General features: G+C 38.6%; 1 protein-coding gene across 2 annotated transcripts in view; it reads right to left on the bottom strand.

The window, feature by feature from the left end:
* PTPRD (protein tyrosine phosphatase receptor type D) overlaps nt 1–22,401 on the bottom strand; it is a 6,523,893-nt gene that overhangs the window by 83,530 nt on the left and 6,417,962 nt on the right. For both annotated transcript variants that reach the window (XM_044061085.1, XM_044061086.1), the window contains one exon: nt 10,436–10,721. In XM_044061085.1, coding sequence (XP_043917020.1) covers nt 10,436–10,721 — 286 coding nt within the window. The remainder of the gene's footprint in view (nt 1–10,435; nt 10,722–22,401) is intronic.

Below are 22,401 nucleotides of genomic sequence, written 5' to 3'. Positions count from 1 at the left end.
CAACTTTGTGCTTTTCAAGACAGAAATGACAAACTTCATGACACCCATGCAGATGGAAAGTAGAAGTACGACTGCTGAATCTTATGTCAATGCACTGTATAAACACATACATGAGTGCATGGACAATGCCATTCAAATAGAACCAAGACGCTCTCCTCCAAATAAAGGAAGCCAATCTGGTGGTCCCCTGCCATAAACAAACTCTACAACAAAAGGAAGAAACTGTTGCAAAACATAACAAAATCTCAAGATTGGAAAAACTCCCTTGTCAGCCTCAGTAAGAAGCTGAGATGCCTCATAAGATCATTCAAAGCTAGTTACAAAAACAAAATCACCACAGATTCTAAAGACAACCACAAGGCATTCCATAGTTATGTCAAGAATCTCAATGGCAATACTCAGGTCTGCTCTGAGTTACAGCACAATGCCACTAAATATACAGAACTAATTGATATTGCCAAGAAAAAGGCAGAAAGGTTCAGTACAAACTTCATCCCCTCTCACCCCCTAAAGGACCCATCTCAATACCAGGAGAATACCAAGTCTTGGTAATCACGGCCGCACAGGTAAAAAACGCACTCTCCAAAGCCAAAAATACAGCATTCATGGGACCAGACAACATCCCAGGCTGTGTTCTGCATGAACTACAAAACAAGCTGGCACCCCATCTAAGTACCATGTTCAATCATTCTTACTTCAGGCTTTGTGCCTACGGAATAGTGCACAGCTATGATTATCCCACTCCACAAGAGGGGATCCACCATGGTCCCCGGGAGCTACTGCCCCATTAACCTGATGAGCCTGATCTGCAAAGCCATGGAATGCAGCATCATGGAACTTATAAGCCAAGACATTGGAAACCTTCAAACTTTGGACCCCACCCAGTTTGGGTTTGTGAAAGGCAGAGCATGTCTCATAAACCTGACTGACTTCTTTAAAGCAGTCACCAGAGCCGTGGATGAGGGTAAAGTGGTTTACACAGCCTATCTAGACCTTGCCAAAGCCTTTGACACCATTTTCCACTCTGGTATCATAGATAAACTCACTAAACTGGGCATAAATCCCTATGTCATGCAATGGGTTGCCAAATGGCTCACTGACAGAACTCACACAGTGAAAATAGCTGACTCCAAATCTGACTCCAGACCAGTTAAAAATGGAGTACCACAGGGTTCAGTCCTGGGTCCACTCCCGTTCGGCATCTACTTCTTTGAAGTTCAGGCCAACACAGAGGGTCTATGGCTAACAAAGTCTGCAGATGACTCCAAACTGGGAGCCATTATTGAATCCCCAAATGATGCGGACATTCTACAAAAGGACTTCACTGAGACAGATGCCTGGTGTCATAGCCATGGCCTCAAGCTCAATGCCAAAAAATGCATAGACATCTCCTTTGGGGAAAAACCCTGTGCCCATGAACTACCACATAGGCGGTATTCCACTTAACACTGAAAGTGTGATAAGAGACCTAGGGACACAGGTGGATAGTAGTCTCTCCTTCGATAACCACATCGCTACAGTAGTTAGGAAATCCTTCTATGTGGCATACCTCATCACAAAAGATTTCTCATCCAGAAAAAAGGAGGTCATTGTTCCTCTCTACTCATCTCTCATTAGACCTATTAAAGATTACAATGCCCTGGTTGGTATGTACCTCAAAAGACATTTACAACAACTGGAAAGGCAACAGAAATACCTCACAAAGAGGATCACTGGCCTCAAACAGATGCCTTATGCAGGCCATCTCAAAAAACTCCAGCTCTTCTCCATCGCATATCACCTACTCAGAGGCAGCCTCTGCCTAACATACAAAGCTATGTCAAACCCAGAGCTGTTGGACATGCTACACTTACAGAAATCCCAATCCCTCTGAGCCACATGCTCCAGGGACCTAAGTCTTGTCACCACAATAAACAAAACATGCTGGAGGGATAGGTTCCTATCCCAGAGACTCCCCATGCTTTGGAACAGACTGCCCATTTATGTCAAGCAGAGCACCTCATTAGCCCTCTTTACGAAAAATCTTGGCGATTGGATGGGAGATATGAAATTCACCCCGGGGATCACTTCTAAGGCTCTACTTGACGGGGCACAGAAAAATAATTTTTGGGTGGCAAAAGCCAGGGAATCTTTATGGCTAGGCTTGAACAGGCCCTAGTACCTGCCTATGAGCCTATACATTGAGCAGCATAGTCTAGATACAACTTTGCTGCAGCTGCACAGTTTTTACCCTTTCTGAGGCATTCCAGCTATAAATTTTCCCTTAGTAGCATTTCTGTGATTACCAAGTAGATTACCTAGTAGTACTACTCTTAGACCTTCCACCCTTTACCCTCTTAGCTCTCTCTCTGGCCTCTCTCCCTCAATTTCTGACAAAAATGGATGGATAATTTCCTACATTTTCTCCCACCAATCTGTTTGATATGGGCATCCTGAGATAGTGTAGCAACTGACTCATGTACACTGAGAACCCTTTACTACTACCACCCCTAGGAACACAATTTGTGAGAGATGCAATTACATTATGAATCTAGAGTCATTGCCCTCTACCTGACAAGCCAGTATATCTGGCACTGAGAAGGTTGTCAGCACAAAAAACACCTCAAGCACCACCCACAACTACACAACGCACCCCCACATATGTGGAAGTCATCAACAAAAACATACCCAAACAAAAGAGAACTGCAAGACAAAAGCACATGCGAACTCCACTGTCCACCACAACACACAACACACATAGTCTAGGTACCTGTGTCTCACAGCCACTAAAGCCTAAACATAAATCCAGCATATTAGTCATAGGAGACTCCATTGTGAGACATACAGACATGCCTCTCACCAGGCTGGATAAGGAGAAAGTCACATTTAGTTTTTTGTCAGGTGTGAGAATCTGCCATATCACCCATGCAGGTACTGTTACGACTCTGTCATAATCCATGTTCACGTGAATGACTTGAGACATACCTCCCTGGATTATATGAAGAAAGACATAACTGAGCTCACTGAATATGTGTCCCAGACAGGTACAGCATTCTACCATAACTCAGATTCATGCCTCAATACAAACAGAAAATGATTGACTTTAACAACTGGTTTAGTTTCTGGTGTCATTCCAAGGAGATCCAGTACCTGACCGCCTGGGATGACATGACTGACAAACTACATTGCTTTGCTGGAGATGGCCTGCATATGTCTCCCTTGGGCATCAGGCTCCTGGCAAAGGCTCTTGCCTCCCCCATAGTGCCTTTTTTAGGCAATGCCAAAAGGTCAAAACTAACAACATAAAAATTTCATCCAAACGTAAACTAAAGATCATGCTGTTAAACGCTAGGAGTCTAAACATGAAACTGCATTAATTGCAAGCATTCTTAACCCTGGAAGATGCTGACATTTGTGCAGTCACAGAAACCTGATTCAAAGCTACAGAGAGCACCCCAGCCATACCAGGTTACTCATCCTCTCATACATTCAGACTCCAAACTGTGAGCAGCAAAGCAAAAGGAGGTGGAGTTGCAATATATGCAAAAGACATACACACCTCCGTGGTGGTCAAACAGTATGATGCACAAGAGACACTCCAGGTGTAGTTAACAATTGACAAGACCCATATTCAAATCATAGCTAGTTATAGGCCCCCAACTATGACTCAGGATGCCCACTCCACCTATTTGGACCTCATTGAATTTATCAAGATTCAACCCTTCACCCTGATCCTGGGCGACTTTAACTATCCAACCATAGATTGGAAGAAATACTTGTGCCAAAACACAAATGCCCAGCGATTCCTTGATTTTGTCAATGCAAATGTCTTGGACCAGTTAGTTGACACACCCACAAGAGGTTAAAATATCTTGGACATGGTATTAGCCAGCATGAGTAACCACTGCAGCATCCCTACAGTGTCATCATCCTTGGTAAGCTCCGACCACAAAGCAGTCACTTTTGAAAACACTATCTCCCCTGACACAGACCCCCCCCCCCACACCAGCTAGGGTCAAACAAAAAAACTTCTCCAAACCTGATTACAACCTCCTGAGAAAAGGTATAAACAGCTTCACAGCCCACCCCCCCCTCATAGGAACTGGCACATATCTCCAAACCTACACCAAAGTACTATACGAGCATTTACATAGCTGCATGGAATCAGGAATACCTTACAGGATGAAATCATTCTCAAGGAAGAGTAAACCTGTCTGGTGGACATCTGTAATAAATAAGCTCAATAATAAAAGGAAAAGAATTGCTGTCCAGAACCAAGAAGGAGCAGGTGCCTAACTGGAAGCAATCTCTATAGCCTGAACAAGCAAATAAGAGCACTAGTGAAATCCTCCAAAGCAAACTTCGAGTCCAAACAGGCCACATCTACTAAAGACAATGATAAGGCCTTCTTCACATATATCCACAATCTCAAAGGAAGCACCCAGATCTGCTCAGAACTGGTGGTCAAGGACACCACATACACAAACACTGTAGCTATAGCCAACCTGCTGACAGACAGGTTCAGTGAAAACTTCACCCCTCTGTCCCCCCATCAGTAAATCAGGACATCCCCACCAGCTGCCCTCCCTATCCCTATCTCTAGGGAACAAATCATCACTGCCCTCTCAAAGGCAAAAAAAATACAGCCTCCATGGTACCCGATAACATCCCAGGCTGCAACCTGCATGAACTCAGGCAGAAACTTGCAGCACCATTAGGCACCCTATTCAACCAAAGCCTATGTACTGGCTTTATCCCAGCCAAGTGGAGAACAGCCACTGTCCTCCCTTTGCACAAAGGTGGAACATCGACCAATCCAGGAAATTGTAGACCTATCAGCCTAATTAGCCTGTTCTGCAAGGCCATGGAGCAGATAATCATGGACCTCATTAACAAAGACATTGGCAACCTTCAAACACTCAATCCCACACAGTTCGGTTTTCTCAAGGAGAGATCATGTCTGTTAAATTTGGTTGACTTCTTTAAGACAGTCAACAAAGCCATGGAGGAGGAGAAGATGGTGCACACCACCTACCTTGACCTGGCCAAAGCCTTCAATACTATTTCCCACTCAGGTATAATAGATAAACTCTCTCAACTAGGCATCATTCCATATGTTACCAGATGGGTAGCAAACTGGCTCACTGACACAACCCACCTTGGTAAAATAGGGGAAACCACCTCAAGCAATAGACCCATACTGAGTGGTGTACCCCAGGGATCAGTCTTGGGGCCTCTTTTGTTTGGGATATACTTTTCTGAGGTGCAGGCCAAAACCAGTGGACTATGGCTGACCAACTTTGCAGATGACTGCAAGCTGACTGCTGTCATCAATTCCCCTAGTGATGCGGACATCCTCCAAGTGGGTCTCATCCAAAAAAATGACTGGTGCCAGAAACATGACCTCAAACTGAATGCCAAAAAGTGCATCATCACCCACTTTGGAGAAAGTGACATCCCCACAAATTATCATATTAATAATAAGGTCCTAAGCACACAATCAGTTGTGAGGGACTTGGGCACCCAGATTCATAACAAACTGACTTTTGACCACCATATTGCCTCCATTGTACTGATAGCTTTATACATGGCCCACCTCATTAGTAAGGGTACCTCATCCAGGGACAACGTGGTCATAACATCCCTGCATTCATTCCTTATACGACCCATTATTGGCTACAATGCCCCTTTCAGCATGTACCTCACAAAGCACATGCAGCAGCTGGATAGACCACAGAGGTTCCTCACCAGGATAATCCAGGGCCTCAAACATCTACCCTAAACAGATAGGCTAAAGGCCCTGTCCCTCTACTCAGTCTCCTGCAGACTCCTCAGAGGTGACCTCTGTCTGGTATACAAAGCAATCTCAGACCCCGCCTTGATGGGACTGCTGCATATCTGCAAGTCAAGCTCCACTCGAGTAACATGCGCTCGTGACCTCAACCTGGTCTGTGACATCAACAGGATTTGTTGGCGGGACAGATTTGTGTCACAGAGACTCCCCCTTTTGTGGAATAGATTCCCTCTCCATGTCACGCAGACCGGTCTATATCATAAAGTCGAACGTTAAAAACATCAAACCCACTTACTTCGAACTCTAAAAACCGAAACCACAGAAAGTCAAAAACAGGGAACAGCGATTTTTTTTTTCCCCCAGGGAAAAAAAATCTCTGTTCGGTGACAAAAAAAAAAAAAAAAAAAAAAAAAAAAAAAAAGGAAAGTGGGGGGGGGGCTTTGCCCACCACACCCCCTGATGTGGAGGGCTATGCCCCCTCACACCCCCCTACTTAAATATACCAACTCCGCGACCACAGTGGAGGAAATGGCAAAGTTTTTCCCTGGGAACAAAATCGCTGTTCTAGCTGATCGACAGTCTGTGATTTCGATGTTTACAGTACAACATAGGAGGGTTCACTATTTTTAACATTCAACTTCGTGATATAGACCCAAGCAGAGTACCTCATTAACCCTTTTTAAGTGCAACCTGGATAACTGGATGGGGAACAGAAAATTCACCCCTGGGATTCCACCTGTGTCCCTGTTGAACATTAGCATCACGTGCTGATTTGTTGGAACATGGACTAAATTCTTGGCTAGGCTTGTAAGGGCCTCAGGCCAGTAACCTAGTAACTTCTTATGATCCTATTTCCTTTCACTCTTCTTTTTAAATGGAGTTCAAACAATGTGGTTTTATCTGAAGAAGTTTATATTTAATCAATGAAACTGCTAATCCATTGTTTTTGTACTGTTTTGCATTTTAATGTACGTTTACTGGTGGGTTTCTTATGATATATATATATATATATATATATATATATATATATATATATATATATATATAAGTATCTTTATAGGCAGGGCTGTGGAGCCATTGCATAAATTACCAGAAAGGGTAGCAGAGAAGAAATCTACAGAGATATTCATAAAGGCATGAGACAGGTAGAAGAAATATAAGGATGAAGGTAACAACTGACAGGAGGGAGAAAAAAATGCAGAATAGAAAGGCCATCTGTCTCCTTCTGCTATTAAGAAAATATAAAGTGAATAACTTAAGCAGCAAACAGTGATTCAGTCAACAGTATAGTATGAGCTCTACTTCAGTTATGGGTTAAATAGTGGACAAATGGCAGAGATCAAGCAGATTGTATTGATAATGGAGCAGTAATCAAGCCTTTCTAAGGCACACAAAAGGAGAATTGTTTGGTTTCTAGTACAGAGACATCAAGTATTTTGTGTCTGGAAGAAAACCATCTTAACATGTCACTAGAAACATCATGAAATCAAAATCTGATATGACTAGTCATGACTAATCTAAGTGAATAATCAAGATGTATACACAAAATCGGGATGTTTGCTGTATAATGAAAAACAATACTAAAATCACACACACACACACACACACACACACACACACACACACACACACACACACACACACACACACACACAAACATCCACACGCACATCCACATGCACATGCACACACAACCACGCATGCGCACACACAAACATGCATGCACACACACGCAAACATCTACACATACACACATACGCACACGTATACACACATGCACACACAAAGACCATAATACAAATACAAGTAAATATAAACATTTATGTTGAAATGGTGCATAAAACTGAAAAAGAGATTCACTAAAATTTTCTAATTTGTTCTAATCATGTACTGTATTGCCTTTAAATGAGGACTAATTGAGGGCATAGGTCTCACTGCTGAAAACAAGAACACTAATAGCAAATTATTTCACATTTTATTTGCAGTCTATAATATTACTTGGAAATTTTAGGCATTCCAATCCAAAATCTTGTTTATATCATAGTAGAATTATGAAAAAGACAAGCAAATGTTTAGAGAATGAATAAAGCTGTACATTCACACAAATAATTGATGACACATGCCTAATAGAACTACTGTTTTACATGAATATTAACTGCAGTACTTAAACATCCATTTTACATTTGTATTGCATTTTTTAATATTTGGGAGATGAGTGAACGTTTTTTGAGGTTATAAAAGCTGCTTTCTGCAGTTATATCTTACTGCCAACCTCAGACATCTGAGAAGAGGTTCTGATAACAACTCAAGCTAACCAGACTGTGAGTTGCCAAATACAGAGCAGAGTACCTTCCCAAAGGGGGAAGAAAGGTGCACCAGTTGTAATCACTGTCCATTTAAACAGAATATCCTTAAAAGGAAATATTTGATATATGCTGATGACCACTAACTTGGTAGTCTGCTAACAAATTACAAGGAAATGAATAGCTGATATATATATATATATATATATATATATATATATATGAATGATATAAATAATTGAGGTATAGGTTCAGAGCTGAAATTTAATGCTGATAAATGTAAAATTATGTACTTTGGATTACTATGCCTGGATGATCTGAATATGTTAATCAGTGATATAAAAGGTCTTAGAATAACTATTAATAACAAACTGTATTTTCAAATCATGCCTCACTGGCCAGAAAGAAAGCAATGCATGCGTTAGGTTAAGTTGGTATTCAGAACCATGGCAATGACAGAGAGGTGGTCATATTAAGTGAATTATGTACATATCTTTATTTCAACCATTATTGGAATATAGTGCAGTAATTTGTATTTATATGTTATAAATAATTTTGTCACTAAGCAAATACCTGTTTTAGAGAACACTCATGATCTGTGAGAGTGATAATGATGAATTGGTTTAGTTAGGTTTACAGATTTAGCAGAGACAAATTCAATATGAGATATTAAGTTTATGTTAACTCTATTTGGCAAGTACTTCTCAGAGGCAAAGTCCAGATGAATTACAGGAATACAAGGTACTCCAGCTTTAATTACAACTCTGCACTTGATGACAAGTAAGAAAAACAGATTTAAAGTCAGGCTGTTGCTAGACTATGGAAGTTGTCAGACAATTCAATAATGTACATGAATTTAATTACAGATTACATACTTGGGCAAGTTATAAGAAATGTACACATACTTAAAGCCTGCATTCCTTCAAGACCTTGTGCCCTGAACATAGATGTACAAGGAACTTTTGAATTAAGTAGTAGTTCTCCACCCTGATTTAGGGAGACTATGTGCTGCAGTATTTTTTGTTGTTTACTCTTCCACAATTTATTTTATCTATACACTTGACATTTAGTAGCAAAAGTTGTCCATACACTTTTCACCAAATTTAAAAATGTACCCATCCCTTATCCTCTTATTCTTCCATTACTCACATTATCCTATATAGGTGTGCAAGAGGGTGGTAGTACAAAAGCAATGAATTGGCCCTTCCCAAGTGCACTGCAAACACACAGGAAGGCGGTTTGGTGAGTTGCTAATATACCTATTTGCATAGTCTTGGTATGTATGGGAAATGGGGAGAGTGGTGCTAAATTCTGCAACTCTATGCCACCCTTAACTGGTAAATGTAGCCAGGTATCTTGACATCTGATATTTTCTCCTCAGGCAAGTATGCCTCTGACTTGACTAGGGTTACTACCTATCCCACTTTGTGAGGGACAGTCCTTCTTTCAGCAGTTGTGCCCTGCAAAATAATTGTAAAAATGGTAAGTGCCCTGAAATTTTAGGACAAAATGATTTCCTATATTTTATGTAATAGTTGCATAAAACAGTTATTCTGTATCTGAAACACCTAAATGTTATAAGAAACAGAATAAGCAACTAAAATGCTACAAGAATACACTTTTATTTAGGCAAAAATGTGAAGTTCTGTCCTTTGTACTGATCGTGGGTATGTTTCGGCCTGCAAAACCTGGCATTTGTACCAGAAATGTCCTACTTTGGCCATTTGAAAAGGTGGCAACCCTAGACTTGACTACAGCACATAAGTGAAAAGAAACAAGCCAAAATGTCACAAAACCAAGAGTTAAAGGAAAATATGTACAAACAGAGTCTTCAAGTGAAAGCAAGGTCCATATAAACTAAGGAGGTATGAGCAGGTTTGTGGTGTTAAAATCTGCAATGGATCATCATGGATTACTGTAGTTATCCTAATTTGTGATTTCTTCACTCAATAACTGAATGTAGACAACTATAAATAAATTTATTTGTGCCTTGTGGTTTCTCAAAAAACTAAAAGTTGCCTATTTTAATACTTGCAGGTAGCATTCATTAGTGTAAGAAAAGGTGAGTAACCAAAGCATACATGTGCATTTCAGTATAGCTGTAAGTCAATAAAAACTACATCATGCAACAGAATCAACAGTAGTCACTTTTTTATCTGAAACAATGAGTTTAGCAAAAGTTATCAAATATATATTTTACCATTTTACAGTGAGTTGACATGTTGGTATGAATGGCTAAAGGAGGGGATATAACTCATATTTACATTGCGCTGTTACAACATCATTAAATGTGACAGAGACTTGTATTCAGAATGACAGGTTTGCCCATTCTCACGTCACCTGCCAGTACACTGCTTACCTTAAATTCCAGTTCCATTCCTGTAACATTCTCGCCTGGTTCCACCTGTGTTAGTTTCTGAATATATGCATACAGGTTTCTAGCTGGCACTTCGGTATTTCCACAGGCCACTGCTTCTAGCAGTGAATCGTGGATAAATATGTATTGGTCCTCTGTCTGAACCATATAATTCCTTTGGGCTCTCATTAATGTCACGTGGCCATAAATATCTACAGTCTTTTCATGCTTTATTCTCTCCAGCATAGCATCTATAACAATAAAGCAACCAGTTCTTCCAACTCCAGCACTAGAAAGGAAAAGAGAACAAAGCTTAAAACTGTGCAACGCATTTAAAATTCTAACCACATAATGATCCCAGCAGTGCATACCACAGGAGCTTCTACTGCAGTATAAATACAGACAAATCTTAGCTATGTTAAGAAGATGGGCTAAGTAACTGATTTTATTACAGCAGGTCAAATTCTAATCTCAAATAATGGAGCAGCATCTTATATGCTAACTTGTTAATGCATGCTAGAAGTCTATACAAAACTATGCATATTTTTTTTATTTAATGTGATATACCCTCTGACAACAGGACCCCTGCCCTTTCCAAAACCATCTAGATGCTTTACTAACCTCTGACATGACTGCCAGAGGTATACCTGACCATGCACTTCCTGATCGTGAAATCACGCCACTGTATCATTGGGCAGTCCTCAAGAATGTCCCTTATTCCAATTACTTTTCTCTCTAGAGAATAATTATTTATGGCCATCAGAAATTACCTGTGTGCAGATTGTGAGTTGGTAGGAAACTAGTTGGTTCTCTTGGAAAACTGTAATGACAGCAATTGTCTTGTAAAGGGTCAGCTAAACTGACTCCTCAGCAACAGCTTAGCATCTGCAAACAGGCAATGCAGTAACAGTAACAACTAGACATCTCTGCCTCAGCCTCTGCTGTTTTATTCTTTGCTCTGAACTCATGACCTCCAACACACTCTGTCAGAGTCACTGACCCTGTAGAGACCCCTTCCAGAAAAAGTTCTAGCTCCCCTTGCATTTAAATTGGATAAAATTGGTATTCAAAAAGAACAAAGCAATACTTTATACCTCAGAGATGAATTGACAATAGTGCCATAATTCTCAGACTTCTCACCGTTCATGCCATGAGTGTATTTCTTGTATAAAATAACAAAGCATCTGACAACAAAGGCAGTTATATGTTTACAGTTTTTTGAATGACACCATACACTTCTAACATACCTGCCTTGAATTTCGGTCTGAATTAGTTTTACAAATCTGAAATGTGCAATAATACTTCCTTGCAATTTGACTGTAAATTCCTCATACCATGATGTCAAAACCACGTGATACATTTGTATAAACAGCCTGTTCACTATGTATAAAATATGGTTCTACACAATTCTGTAATATAATTACAAAGGGAAAATATCCATATAAGGATTTTCATATTCTAAGTTAGTCCTCTACCATTTGTGGTCAGCAGAACTTGCTGCAAGAGTTAGGAATATGGTTAGCATACCTTTTGGAGACCTGAACAGAAGTACTGCATGGTGGACATACAGGGTCTGATTCCAAAAGACATGCTTTCAGAGTACGTGACCACTTTTACTGAGGGGAGGTTGTGAGCAGGTGTTCTGCAATCTGGGATCTAGTATAAGACAGTTTATGGATAGGACTTATAGTAAAGTAAGTCACTTACACAAAGAACAAGTCTTTTGGAATCAGGGCAGACTTACAATGAGAACAGGTATTTTGCATCTGTTCCCCAGTGTAAGCTTCTTCTTACACTGAAGAAAGTCACTTAGACTTAGAGCAACTCTTTTAAAATCTGTCCCCTAGTATCCACTGAGAAGTATGCTCTAGAACATTTGTGTCTCATTAATTTCAGCTATTTAAATATATAGTCACTAAAAGGGGATGAAAAATTATAATAGAATGTTGTGACAGAGTAAGTCATGTGAATGAGGACACATTAGTATAAGGGGGAATGACATTAGGGAGGTAAAACTAAAAAGATTTGTATTCACATTTCTAAAATCATAAAACACATCTAACAATTACTCATCTGATGGAGTGAAATTAACTGTAAAGCAAGTAATTTCCATACCCTGAATGGAGTAAAATGACCCCTAACACAAGTTATTGTAATATTTCTGATAGGTGAAATGAAGCATAACAGAAGTTATTTCAATATTTTTTCAGGATAAAATGAACTATGACACAAGTTACGTCCATACTTCTTGTTGTGTCTTTCGGCTTTTCCCGGTTAGGGGTTGCTACAGCAGAACTCCGGTCCGCTAATGATTGGCAGTAGATTTTTTACATGCCGAGTTGCCAGCCCTGATGCACAACCTTCAACGAAGGTGCACCCATTCACGCATGTCTCCACACAGAAGACGCTTTAGCTGAGAATCAAACAGGACATCTTACTGTGAGACGACAACGCTACCGCAGCACCACCACCACAGTTACGTCCATACTTCTAATGGTGTGAAATCAAGTAGTTGGAATATGCCCACACTTTTAGATTTGCATACAATGCCTAAATGGTGCCATAATAATGTTTTTCGAGTAATTTCTATACATCATGAGCCAGATTCCAAAAGACTTACTTTAACTGTAAGTGGTCACTTACACTTAGAGCAGGCTGAGAGCAGGTTTTTTGGAATCTGACTCCTGGTGTATAGACAGGTCTTACACTGAAGTAAGTCATTTATGCTGACAGCAGGCCTTTTAGAATCAGGGCAAATCTTTTGGAATCTACCCTGTGTGTGGAGATATGTATGTATGTATGTATGTCTGTACAAAGTCAGAGTTAGAACCCCATATCACAATTTAACAATACTATTCTTTTTATATTTTGCTAATGTTTCAATCATCAAGGCTTTCCAGAACCATTACCAGCATTACCTAAAAAGTAATACAACTATGTATTACACATCTATAGCAAAGGAAATGTTACTAGCTGTTGTCCACTAGTACAACTTGGAATGTATTTAAATAAATATAAAGGATCTGAACCCCTTAATGGTTATTATTTTTCACTTGCAGTTTCAACTTAACAATATGAGAACTAGTAAAGATATTAAAGTAAAGAAACTGCTTTTAAATGTTAATATGTGAATCACTCTCCTCATAGGACAACAAGCAATGTGCATTAGTAACAATCACCGTAATCTTAATACTGTGACTATATCACACTATAACAGTGATGGAGAACCTGTGAGACGCGTGTCAAAGGTGACACATACCGCAACATTTTGGGTGACATGCCAGCGATCACCAACACCCAAGTTACCAAAGATACTGCTTTTGCATTCACTGTTCATGTGAAGTACACTGAATTATTTTGTGCCAGGAGCTTTTGACATGCCAAACCAAAAGGTTCTGCTATAAGCTACTTTTGCTCCATATCAGATACCAACTGTTCTTGTATATAACATTGTAAGGTAATTGTGCTCTGTATTTTATACCAAATGTGCTCTATAGTATATGTGGGACGGCCACGGTGGTGCAGTGGTTAGCATTGTCACCTCACAGCAAGAGGTTCTCCAGTTCGATCCTCGGCTGGGGTGCCTTCTGTGCAGAGTCTGCATGTCCTCCCTGTGGTCGCGTGGGTTTCCTCCGGGTGCTCCAGTTTCCTCCCACATCCCAAAGACATGCTGTAGATGGACTGGCACTCTAAATTGGCCCTAGGTGTGAGTGTGTGCATGTGTGTGCCTTCTGTGAAAGGTTGGGCGCAGGGCTGGCAAATCGACACCGTAAAACTCCACTGCCAATCATGAGCGGACAGGTGATCTGCTGTCGTGACCCCTAACCGGGAAAAAGCCGAAAGAAGAAGAAGAAGTGCTCTATAGTATATGTATCATGTGTTACCATACTTATGTACTATGTCTCAGTTTACTCCGTACCGCTGCACCTGGGTCATGGCTGAAAAAACCAGCACACTCATCTGGTTAACAAAGCAATAAATAAAACAGAAGACATGGACAAGAAAAGAGTGATTCAAAATAGGAAATGGGTAGGAGTTCATTTGGAAGAACATGCTTTATTTTACAATGACATACCATCCTGTGTTCAGTACTATTTGTTACATTCATTGTCTCTAGCTTGCTTCTTTCATTTTCATGGCATGCATAGGTTGCTCCCATACATGCTACTGTAGCACAGATGTCAATTAGGTAAACCTGCACAGCGTACTACTGTATGATATATGGATGGGAAGCCAGTCATTTCCAATCAGCAATCAAGCATTCTTTGCCTACTATAAACATGGTTCAAGGGATGTTATGCTGCCCTTTCTGCATACTCATTGGTACTGTTACAGTAAAAAACAAAACAAAAAGCAAAACACTGTACTATCATTCTAAACTATCTGTGTCAAACACTGGAATCTTTCCAGTCCTGAAGACTAGGACAGTCATAAAATATATTTGGGCAATGGACAAGATTCCAGACAGTCTCTCTAACACAACTGCATGACCCAAAACTATTTCACTGCCATTCCATCGTTTAAATTGCAAATTTCTAAATTTGTTGTATGTGACTAAATCATATTTGCTGGAGGATTCACTCCACTGCTCCCCCACATTTGATTAAGTATATATACAAACTCTAAATTCATTGCATCTTGGAGTAATGAGAATTCTTGAAGATACTTCAACCTCAGACTTAGTATGGATTTCTGCAGTGTTGAAATAACAGTGCTGTTGATACGAAGACCACAATTGCATTCCAGAGAATTACAATACGTATATTCTTCTTGAGTGGAGAATAGTAGTAATACAGATAATGAATGGTGAATATTTTTGATAGTTTATGCATGTTAACAAAAAAAATCACTAAAGTATTTAATTGCAAAGTTTTAGGAGATGCAGATTTACTGGCATGACTATAGGACTTGCATGGCAACAGTGGTAGAAGTTTTGCCTAAATATGGTTCCATAGTGAAGTATTGGGACACTATGCCAATTCCAAACATGACAAAAAGTGAAAAAAGGAAAAAAAATGTAGTAAAAGAGTGACTACGGAACATGACTTTTCTCCAATATACTCCTTTATTTGTATGGCACTCACTGATGTGGGGTATAGACCATCCACACATATGAATTTATATATGCCTACTCCAAGATCATCATACCTCATAGAAAAGGGAATATTCCAATAAATGGCAATCTCAGACTTAGGGTCAGATTGCAAAAGAGTTGCTCTTAGTTTAAGTTTGCAATGATTACAAAAGACTTGTTCTTAGGATAAGTTACTTACTTCATTGTAAGGCCTATCATTAAACAGGCTTACACTGGGTACCAAATTCCAAAAGACCTGTTCTCTGTGTAAGTGATCACTTACATTGAGAACAAGTAGCAAGGCTTTTTTTTTTTTTTTTTTTTTAGAATTAGCCCCTTAAAACATGTAAGTCCAGGTTTGTAGCCTGTCTCCACATTATGAAACACAACATTCTGAGTTTAAATTTCAAATATTTACCATAAATCCTGCCCTTACATACAGAGATACTCATTTCATTAATACAATCAGTACTGTACTGGAAGTCACCTTACATGTAAAAATAAACCCCAAAAGCAAAAAAAAAAAAGAAATAAAACTAAATGCTGCGCCTAAAGGTAAATACTTTACCACTATTTTGCTTCATAAATGCAACAGTTAATATTGCAAAGTCAAAACATCAAACCAGGCATTATGGTCCCTGTAATGAGAGACTAGCAAAGTCTGAAGATGTTACATTGTACATTCTGGGCTGAAATGTGTTCAGACAAAACACTGTACTGTCAACTGGAGGTTTCCAGACCAAGTTGATGTGTTCATGCATTTTTATTACTTAATGTGAGACTAAATTTAACATCAGACAAAATATGAATTCTGGCATGAAGGTGCTTCTGACAGCTACTTTGTGGTTAAGTTTGAGAGAATACTTTAGAAGTCTTGTTTAAGTGAAACAAATGTTTACCAATTCCAAATAATTAGGTATTCTTATTGATTTGTATCTAAGGCTCAGGTTCAGTTCCTGTTGCAGTAATATTACCAAATGTATTTGTTCCTGGTTTTACAGACTTCCGCCCACCTTTCTGTCTCATTCTTTTTGTGTTGGATGTGTAACACTCCATTTCCCCTGAATCTGGAATAATGCTTTTTTTTCTTTAAGAATATAGCAGCCACTGCTAGTAACGTAAAAGCATTCATTCCTGATTTTAACTATATGTTATCTCTCCTTGATGCTGTATAGTGGATTTGACATTTTATGTTTTTAAAAATTTTGTTTATAACCAGAACTATTTGCTTTTAATTCACTAGTGAAATAAAAGAAAAAATCCCCATCTCAGTAGCTGCTCCTTGTCATGAATGGGTAGAGTGTTGAACTAAAAATCTTTATCCATTTATGACTTCTTGTGGTGAACAGTTTTAAAGATGTAATTTCAGACAAAATCTGAGAAATTAAAACATTTATTTAAAATGTTGTCCCATATTTTCTTTGTGAAGAAACTGTAATCTTTTAAAAGGCTGTTCTGTCTTACCTTTAGGTATTCAACTTCTGCTGAATATATGCTTTGCATTCCTGGAAAGAGATGCTGCTGAATTTGGAATGAATTCTTTTATTCTCCTTAATAGGTAATCACTAAAATGTCTCTATCAAATTTATTTAAGAAAGCGAAAGTTTGGTTTTAAGGATTAATTTCTTTCAAAGTGGAAAGAGTTCCACTCAAGTGCTCTTAACTGGCGATCTTTGAAGAAGAATTTCCAAAATTATATTACAGATAAACATTTCCACTGCTTGTTCCTAGTAAAAGTAATGCATATCAAGGTATACACTTTCATGATGATAGCATCTCTTCACTGGAAGCTGTTGCCACTTGCAAATAAATATAGTTCTGTACCTGTTCTTCTGTCTTTTCCTGTTAAGAGATTGCCACGTTGGAATAATGGTCTTCAGAATGACTGGTAGTGGATTTTATGGTGTCAAGTTGCCAGCCCAGTGCCCAAACTTCCACAGAAGGCACACACATGCACACACTCATACCTAGGTTCAATTTAGAGTCTTCAATCTACCTTCAACATGTCTTTGGGATGCGGGAGGAAACCGGAGCACCCGGAGGAAAGCCACATGACCTTAGGGAGGACATGCAGATTCCACACAGAAGGCACCCCAGCCAAGAATTGACCCAGAAAACCTCTTGCCATGAAGCAGCAATGCTAACCGCTACACCACCACAGCCACCCAACTAAATATAGCTCTATACTTAGTACATATTAAGTTAGAATTATGATGCAATACACACTAGTTAAGTGCACATAATAAAATTGTGGACAACCTTCCTTCACTTAAAGAAAATTGTCACATCTTAAAATGCTGAATGCACTGCACTGCACACTTTCAAATTAAAATCAAAATGAAAAAGAAATACCTAAAGTTACGTCTCTAAATGAAGTTTCTCACAAAAAGACAAAATATACCACATATGTGGTCACAACAGTCTGCAAAAAAACTTCTGTACAGTAACAGCACCTGTCAATATATTGACTGCTATGCATGTGTATGTTAAAAAGAAAACTGAGTGCAAAACAGACCCCATTTGCTTAGCAGAACGTTGCTACACAATTCATCAACCAAACCTGCCTAAAAGGAAACTAAATGTTGCAGTGTTATCAGTCATCTAGATACAGCATTTGTTTTCAATTTCAGGAATACTACATGGTCCCTGGAGTTGAAATATGCTTAATGTCCCGTGATGTGATATAGTAGCAGTGTGCAAAAGGAAAATTAAGATGCATAAAGGAAATGTTTCTGGTAGAGAAAAAAAATATCATATGGATATGTTTAAAGGTTGTCATTACCTGATTAATTGGTTACTATTTTAGTGCAGATTTTACATTGATACTTCAGTGGTCTGGCAAAGTAGAAAAAAATGCAATTATAAGATTTCACAGTTCATTTGAACATTTGGAATAAAGACAGCAAAAAAAGAGACCCTTTTTCATTTAGGGTGTTTGTGAAAAGTACACAGCGACCTGAGCAAAAAGTATGGAGTTGTCCTGCAACAGAAGCTAATGAGTCAGTCTACATATTTAATTATTTTTGCAATGACATTGAGTAATACAAAGCTGTCCAGAATATGCAAAAGATACACTGGAGCATTTAACCCCACCAGCTGGCAAACACTGATGTGAACCAAAACAACAAACAAAAAAATTAAATGAAAGCATTTACCTTAATTTTATAACCGGAAATGATACAAAAATCAGCTGTATAACAAACAGTAAGACTGGTTATTTGTCTACGCAGAGACATTCTGCTCTCACTGCCTTTGATGAAAAGAAAATATTTATTTATTTTATTTCTTTGCCTGTGTTTTTTAACAAGGGTAGGGCACTGATCCACATGCACTAATTCCAAGTATTGTCTGCTTAACTGAACTTGGGGAGTCACACAGTGAAGAAATGGATGCTGACAGAATGACACTATGGACTACAGGAAGTACCTTGTTTACGGCTAATATCATTAATCCTTTGCACTAACTGCCTGACAAAATGGAACTCAGTGGGCAATGACAAAAATAGTCTGGAGCAAAATAAAACAATGCAGGTACTTTGCATGTAACAGCAGTGGGTTTCTAATATCTATACTGCTTCTAATTCACGTGCATGCATGTTGAGCTAGCTCTGGCATACTATCTTTATGAACTTGGGAGTTTTCCTCGTTTCTGTTTTCCTGAGAGCAGCACAATGACCTTCTCCTCGAAATTAGCAGCGGTTGTGTGTGCCGCCTCCACTCCTTCTAATAAAATATAGTTTATCAGTCAAAACTAGCTGCATTATCTAGGGGTAGTGCTTTCACCTGCAAAGAATTAAGTACCACCATCCTGAAACCCTTCCCCGTGCATGTGCAGATTACTGTCATTTCTTAGCTACTGCTTGAACAAGTGAAATCTTCTTGCAAAACTGTATTTCTCTCTTTCTTTCTTTCTTTCTTTATTAACTATGTGATAACTGGGTAGGTGTGCTAGTCCAAATACTCTTTTCAGTCATGACCCAAAATACAGAAACAAACAACAGGTATATCTGAAGTACATACAAATGTTACAGCCATGACCCAAAATACAGAAACAAACAGGTATATCTGAAGTACATACAAATGTTACAGCCATGACCCAAAATACAGAAACAAACAGGTATATCTGAAGTACATACAAATGTTAGTAAATAGAAAACAGATGCTATTTCCCTTCCAAAAGTGAGACTGAAGCATATTCCATAATGTTAGGCCCAGTCAGGACAAGACATGTTCTGTTGGGGGGGGTCCTCATTAAAATGAGAGAATCCGTTTGGGTACTTATTGGGGAGTAAACCTGTTCTTAAATAGGAAGACTCCTTCTCAGGAGTATGCAATAAGCTCCTGTTGGTATTAACATAAGAGGTAGGTGAATTATAACTTTCAGAACACTGACTTTTATTGGCACGGGTCAGAAATAACATACCAACAGCTCTAATTGAGGCAAGTAACAACCGTATCTCAACCTCTCAGCACAGGAAATCTAGACAAAGCCAAACATCATGGGGGGGGACACAGGTCCAAAATCAGGGACAGGTTTTAAATGTTGCTCTTTTAACTTAAAAAGACAATAGAATAATGGGTTTTGCATTAGTGTGCATTTTTTCTGAAGGATATGAAGTCTGAAACTCAAATGTTGCCATTATTGAGTGACTTCAGTCTCCAATGACTCGCCAGAAAACTATACATTTTATGAGGAGCAGTGCAAAAATATGAGGTAAACATTTGAACATTCTGCGGAAATCTGGGTAGATGAAAGTATGGTAACAATGAATGCCCAAAAAACACAAATATTCAAATTAAGACTATTTACTTTATAATGCCAGTGTGTGTTGTTTGATACTGTGTTGTCTTTCTCTGTGATTAATTATAATAGATTTACAGCCTGTGAATCTAAATCATGTGCTTCAGAAAAAGTAACAAATGATGCCTTTAAAATATCCTTTCAATCTGTTATTTCATTGGAGAGACTAAAAGGTAGTTACATGATAAATTAAATCAAGACTTGAGGGACCTTAAAAATGGAAAAATTGATAGCGCTTTGAGGGAATGTTTTATGATGAAATATGTCAAAAATCCAAATGTAATGTCAGCTACTATTTTATTGCAAGTTAAAGTCAAGCAAGACAAAAAATTGATTAAACAATGGCTGCTATATAAAGAAAGTGCATGCATTTTAAAATATGAAACATGGGCTTAACAAGGAAATTAATTGGAAGCATTTATTGTAATTGTAAAACTGTGTGCTTTCAGTGTACATATTACTGAATGAGCTTTCATTTTATGTCACTTCCTTTGACTGCATTCATGCTAGGATACTAGATGTGGTTTAATAAACAGAGTGTGCTGCTTTATGTCATATTTTCTTTTCTGTTCAGTATTTACATTTGCTAACTTATGTTGTATCTTTGTGTGGGTTGAAAATGTTAGAGAGATCAATGTAAAATCCTAGGTATTTGTATTGTAAGGCAAAGGGAATGGTACTGTTTTGGTTAACTGCAATGTTAATAAGCAGAACATTTGGGAGTTTTGTGAGGGTGAAAATAGCATAAGATTGTTTCTTGTAGTTAATTTGAAGATGATTACATTCAGCCCAGTTGCATAACTGAGAAAAGAATAGTTGCAGGCTATTCTGAAGAACTGAAGGGCATTTACTGGCTTTAAGCTTAGGATGTCATCCGCATAAAATGTGATATCCAGGATGGATCGTCAACAGTGAGATCATAATGAATACAGAAAATACCAAGGGATCCACCAATGAAACCTGGGGAACTGCAGTGTTTATAACGCAATGGTGTAACAGATTGTTAGTCTGGACTTGGAAACTTCTTTTCCCAGGTTAGCTATGCAATCATTTGACAATATTTTGGCCACAATTAGATTTGTTCAGTTTCAGAAGTAGAAAACTGTGGTCCACAGTCTCAAACGGTCTAGTCATATCTACAGATATCCCAGCAGTGACAAGACCATTACTGATGTTACAACAGATGAGAGTCAGTTGCAGACAGTAAGGCTCTGGTGATGAGAAGGCGTTCCTGAAACCATGTTGCTTATCTGAAAGTAGTCTGTAGTTATTTAAATGACTAAGCAATTGTTTGTGCTGTACTTTTTTAAGGGCTTTGCAAGTGTGTAGACAGTAGAGCTGGGTCTAGTAAGGGAGAGATTATATATTTATTTATTTTTGTTTACCAGGAAACTCCATCTGGGAAATGAAATGCCAGTTTTCAGCACAGGCCAAGTTCCAAAGCAAGGATGGAAATAAATTTACGGCAATTCAAAAGAAAAACGGTCAACAATTATTTATAAAGTATTTTAAAGCAAACAGTCCATAAACATTATTTACAAAACATATATTAAGGAAATGAATATTTTCAAGTTATTGTGAATAAAATCAAAAATACTATATGAATACACTTGCACAGGATCCATAGTGGACAGAGTTAGGATTGCATACTTCAAATTGTGGGTATGGTACAGTTGCATAGTTTATAGGCTGCCAGCTGGTATTTTAGAGTGGATTTGAATTGTTGCAGGTTTTTACAAAGTTTGATGTTGTATGGAAGTTTGTTCTATGCCTTGAAGATGGCAAGAGGGAATACTGAGGCACTATAATGATTATTTGATTTATTAGCAGCAATTAAAGTTCTGAGGATCTTAGGGTTCTATTTGGTACATGCCATTGGATTATATTTGATAGCAAGGCCGTTTTATGTAGATGGTGAAATATTTTGCATGCGCTGAGCACCTGTGAGAGGGTAATATATTGAGGAAGTTCAACCCAATTGAGTACCTGCAGTGGTATGAGTGGTTTGGGAGGTTGCAGGCAAATTTGCTAATTTTATTGTAGGTACTTTCTATTTTGTGTTTAGTAGAAGAGTTGAGATTTGTGAATATTAGTA

This window comes from Protopterus annectens, chromosome 2.part0, assembly GCF_019279795.1.
Source record: "Protopterus annectens isolate FY-2018-M chromosome 2.part0, PAN1.0, whole genome shotgun sequence".
In the NCBI taxonomy this organism is placed as follows: domain Eukaryota; kingdom Metazoa; phylum Chordata; order Ceratodontiformes; family Protopteridae; genus Protopterus; species Protopterus annectens.
The sequence above is the reverse complement of the archived record's forward strand: the minus strand, read 5'-3'. Positions and strand labels throughout refer to the sequence as shown.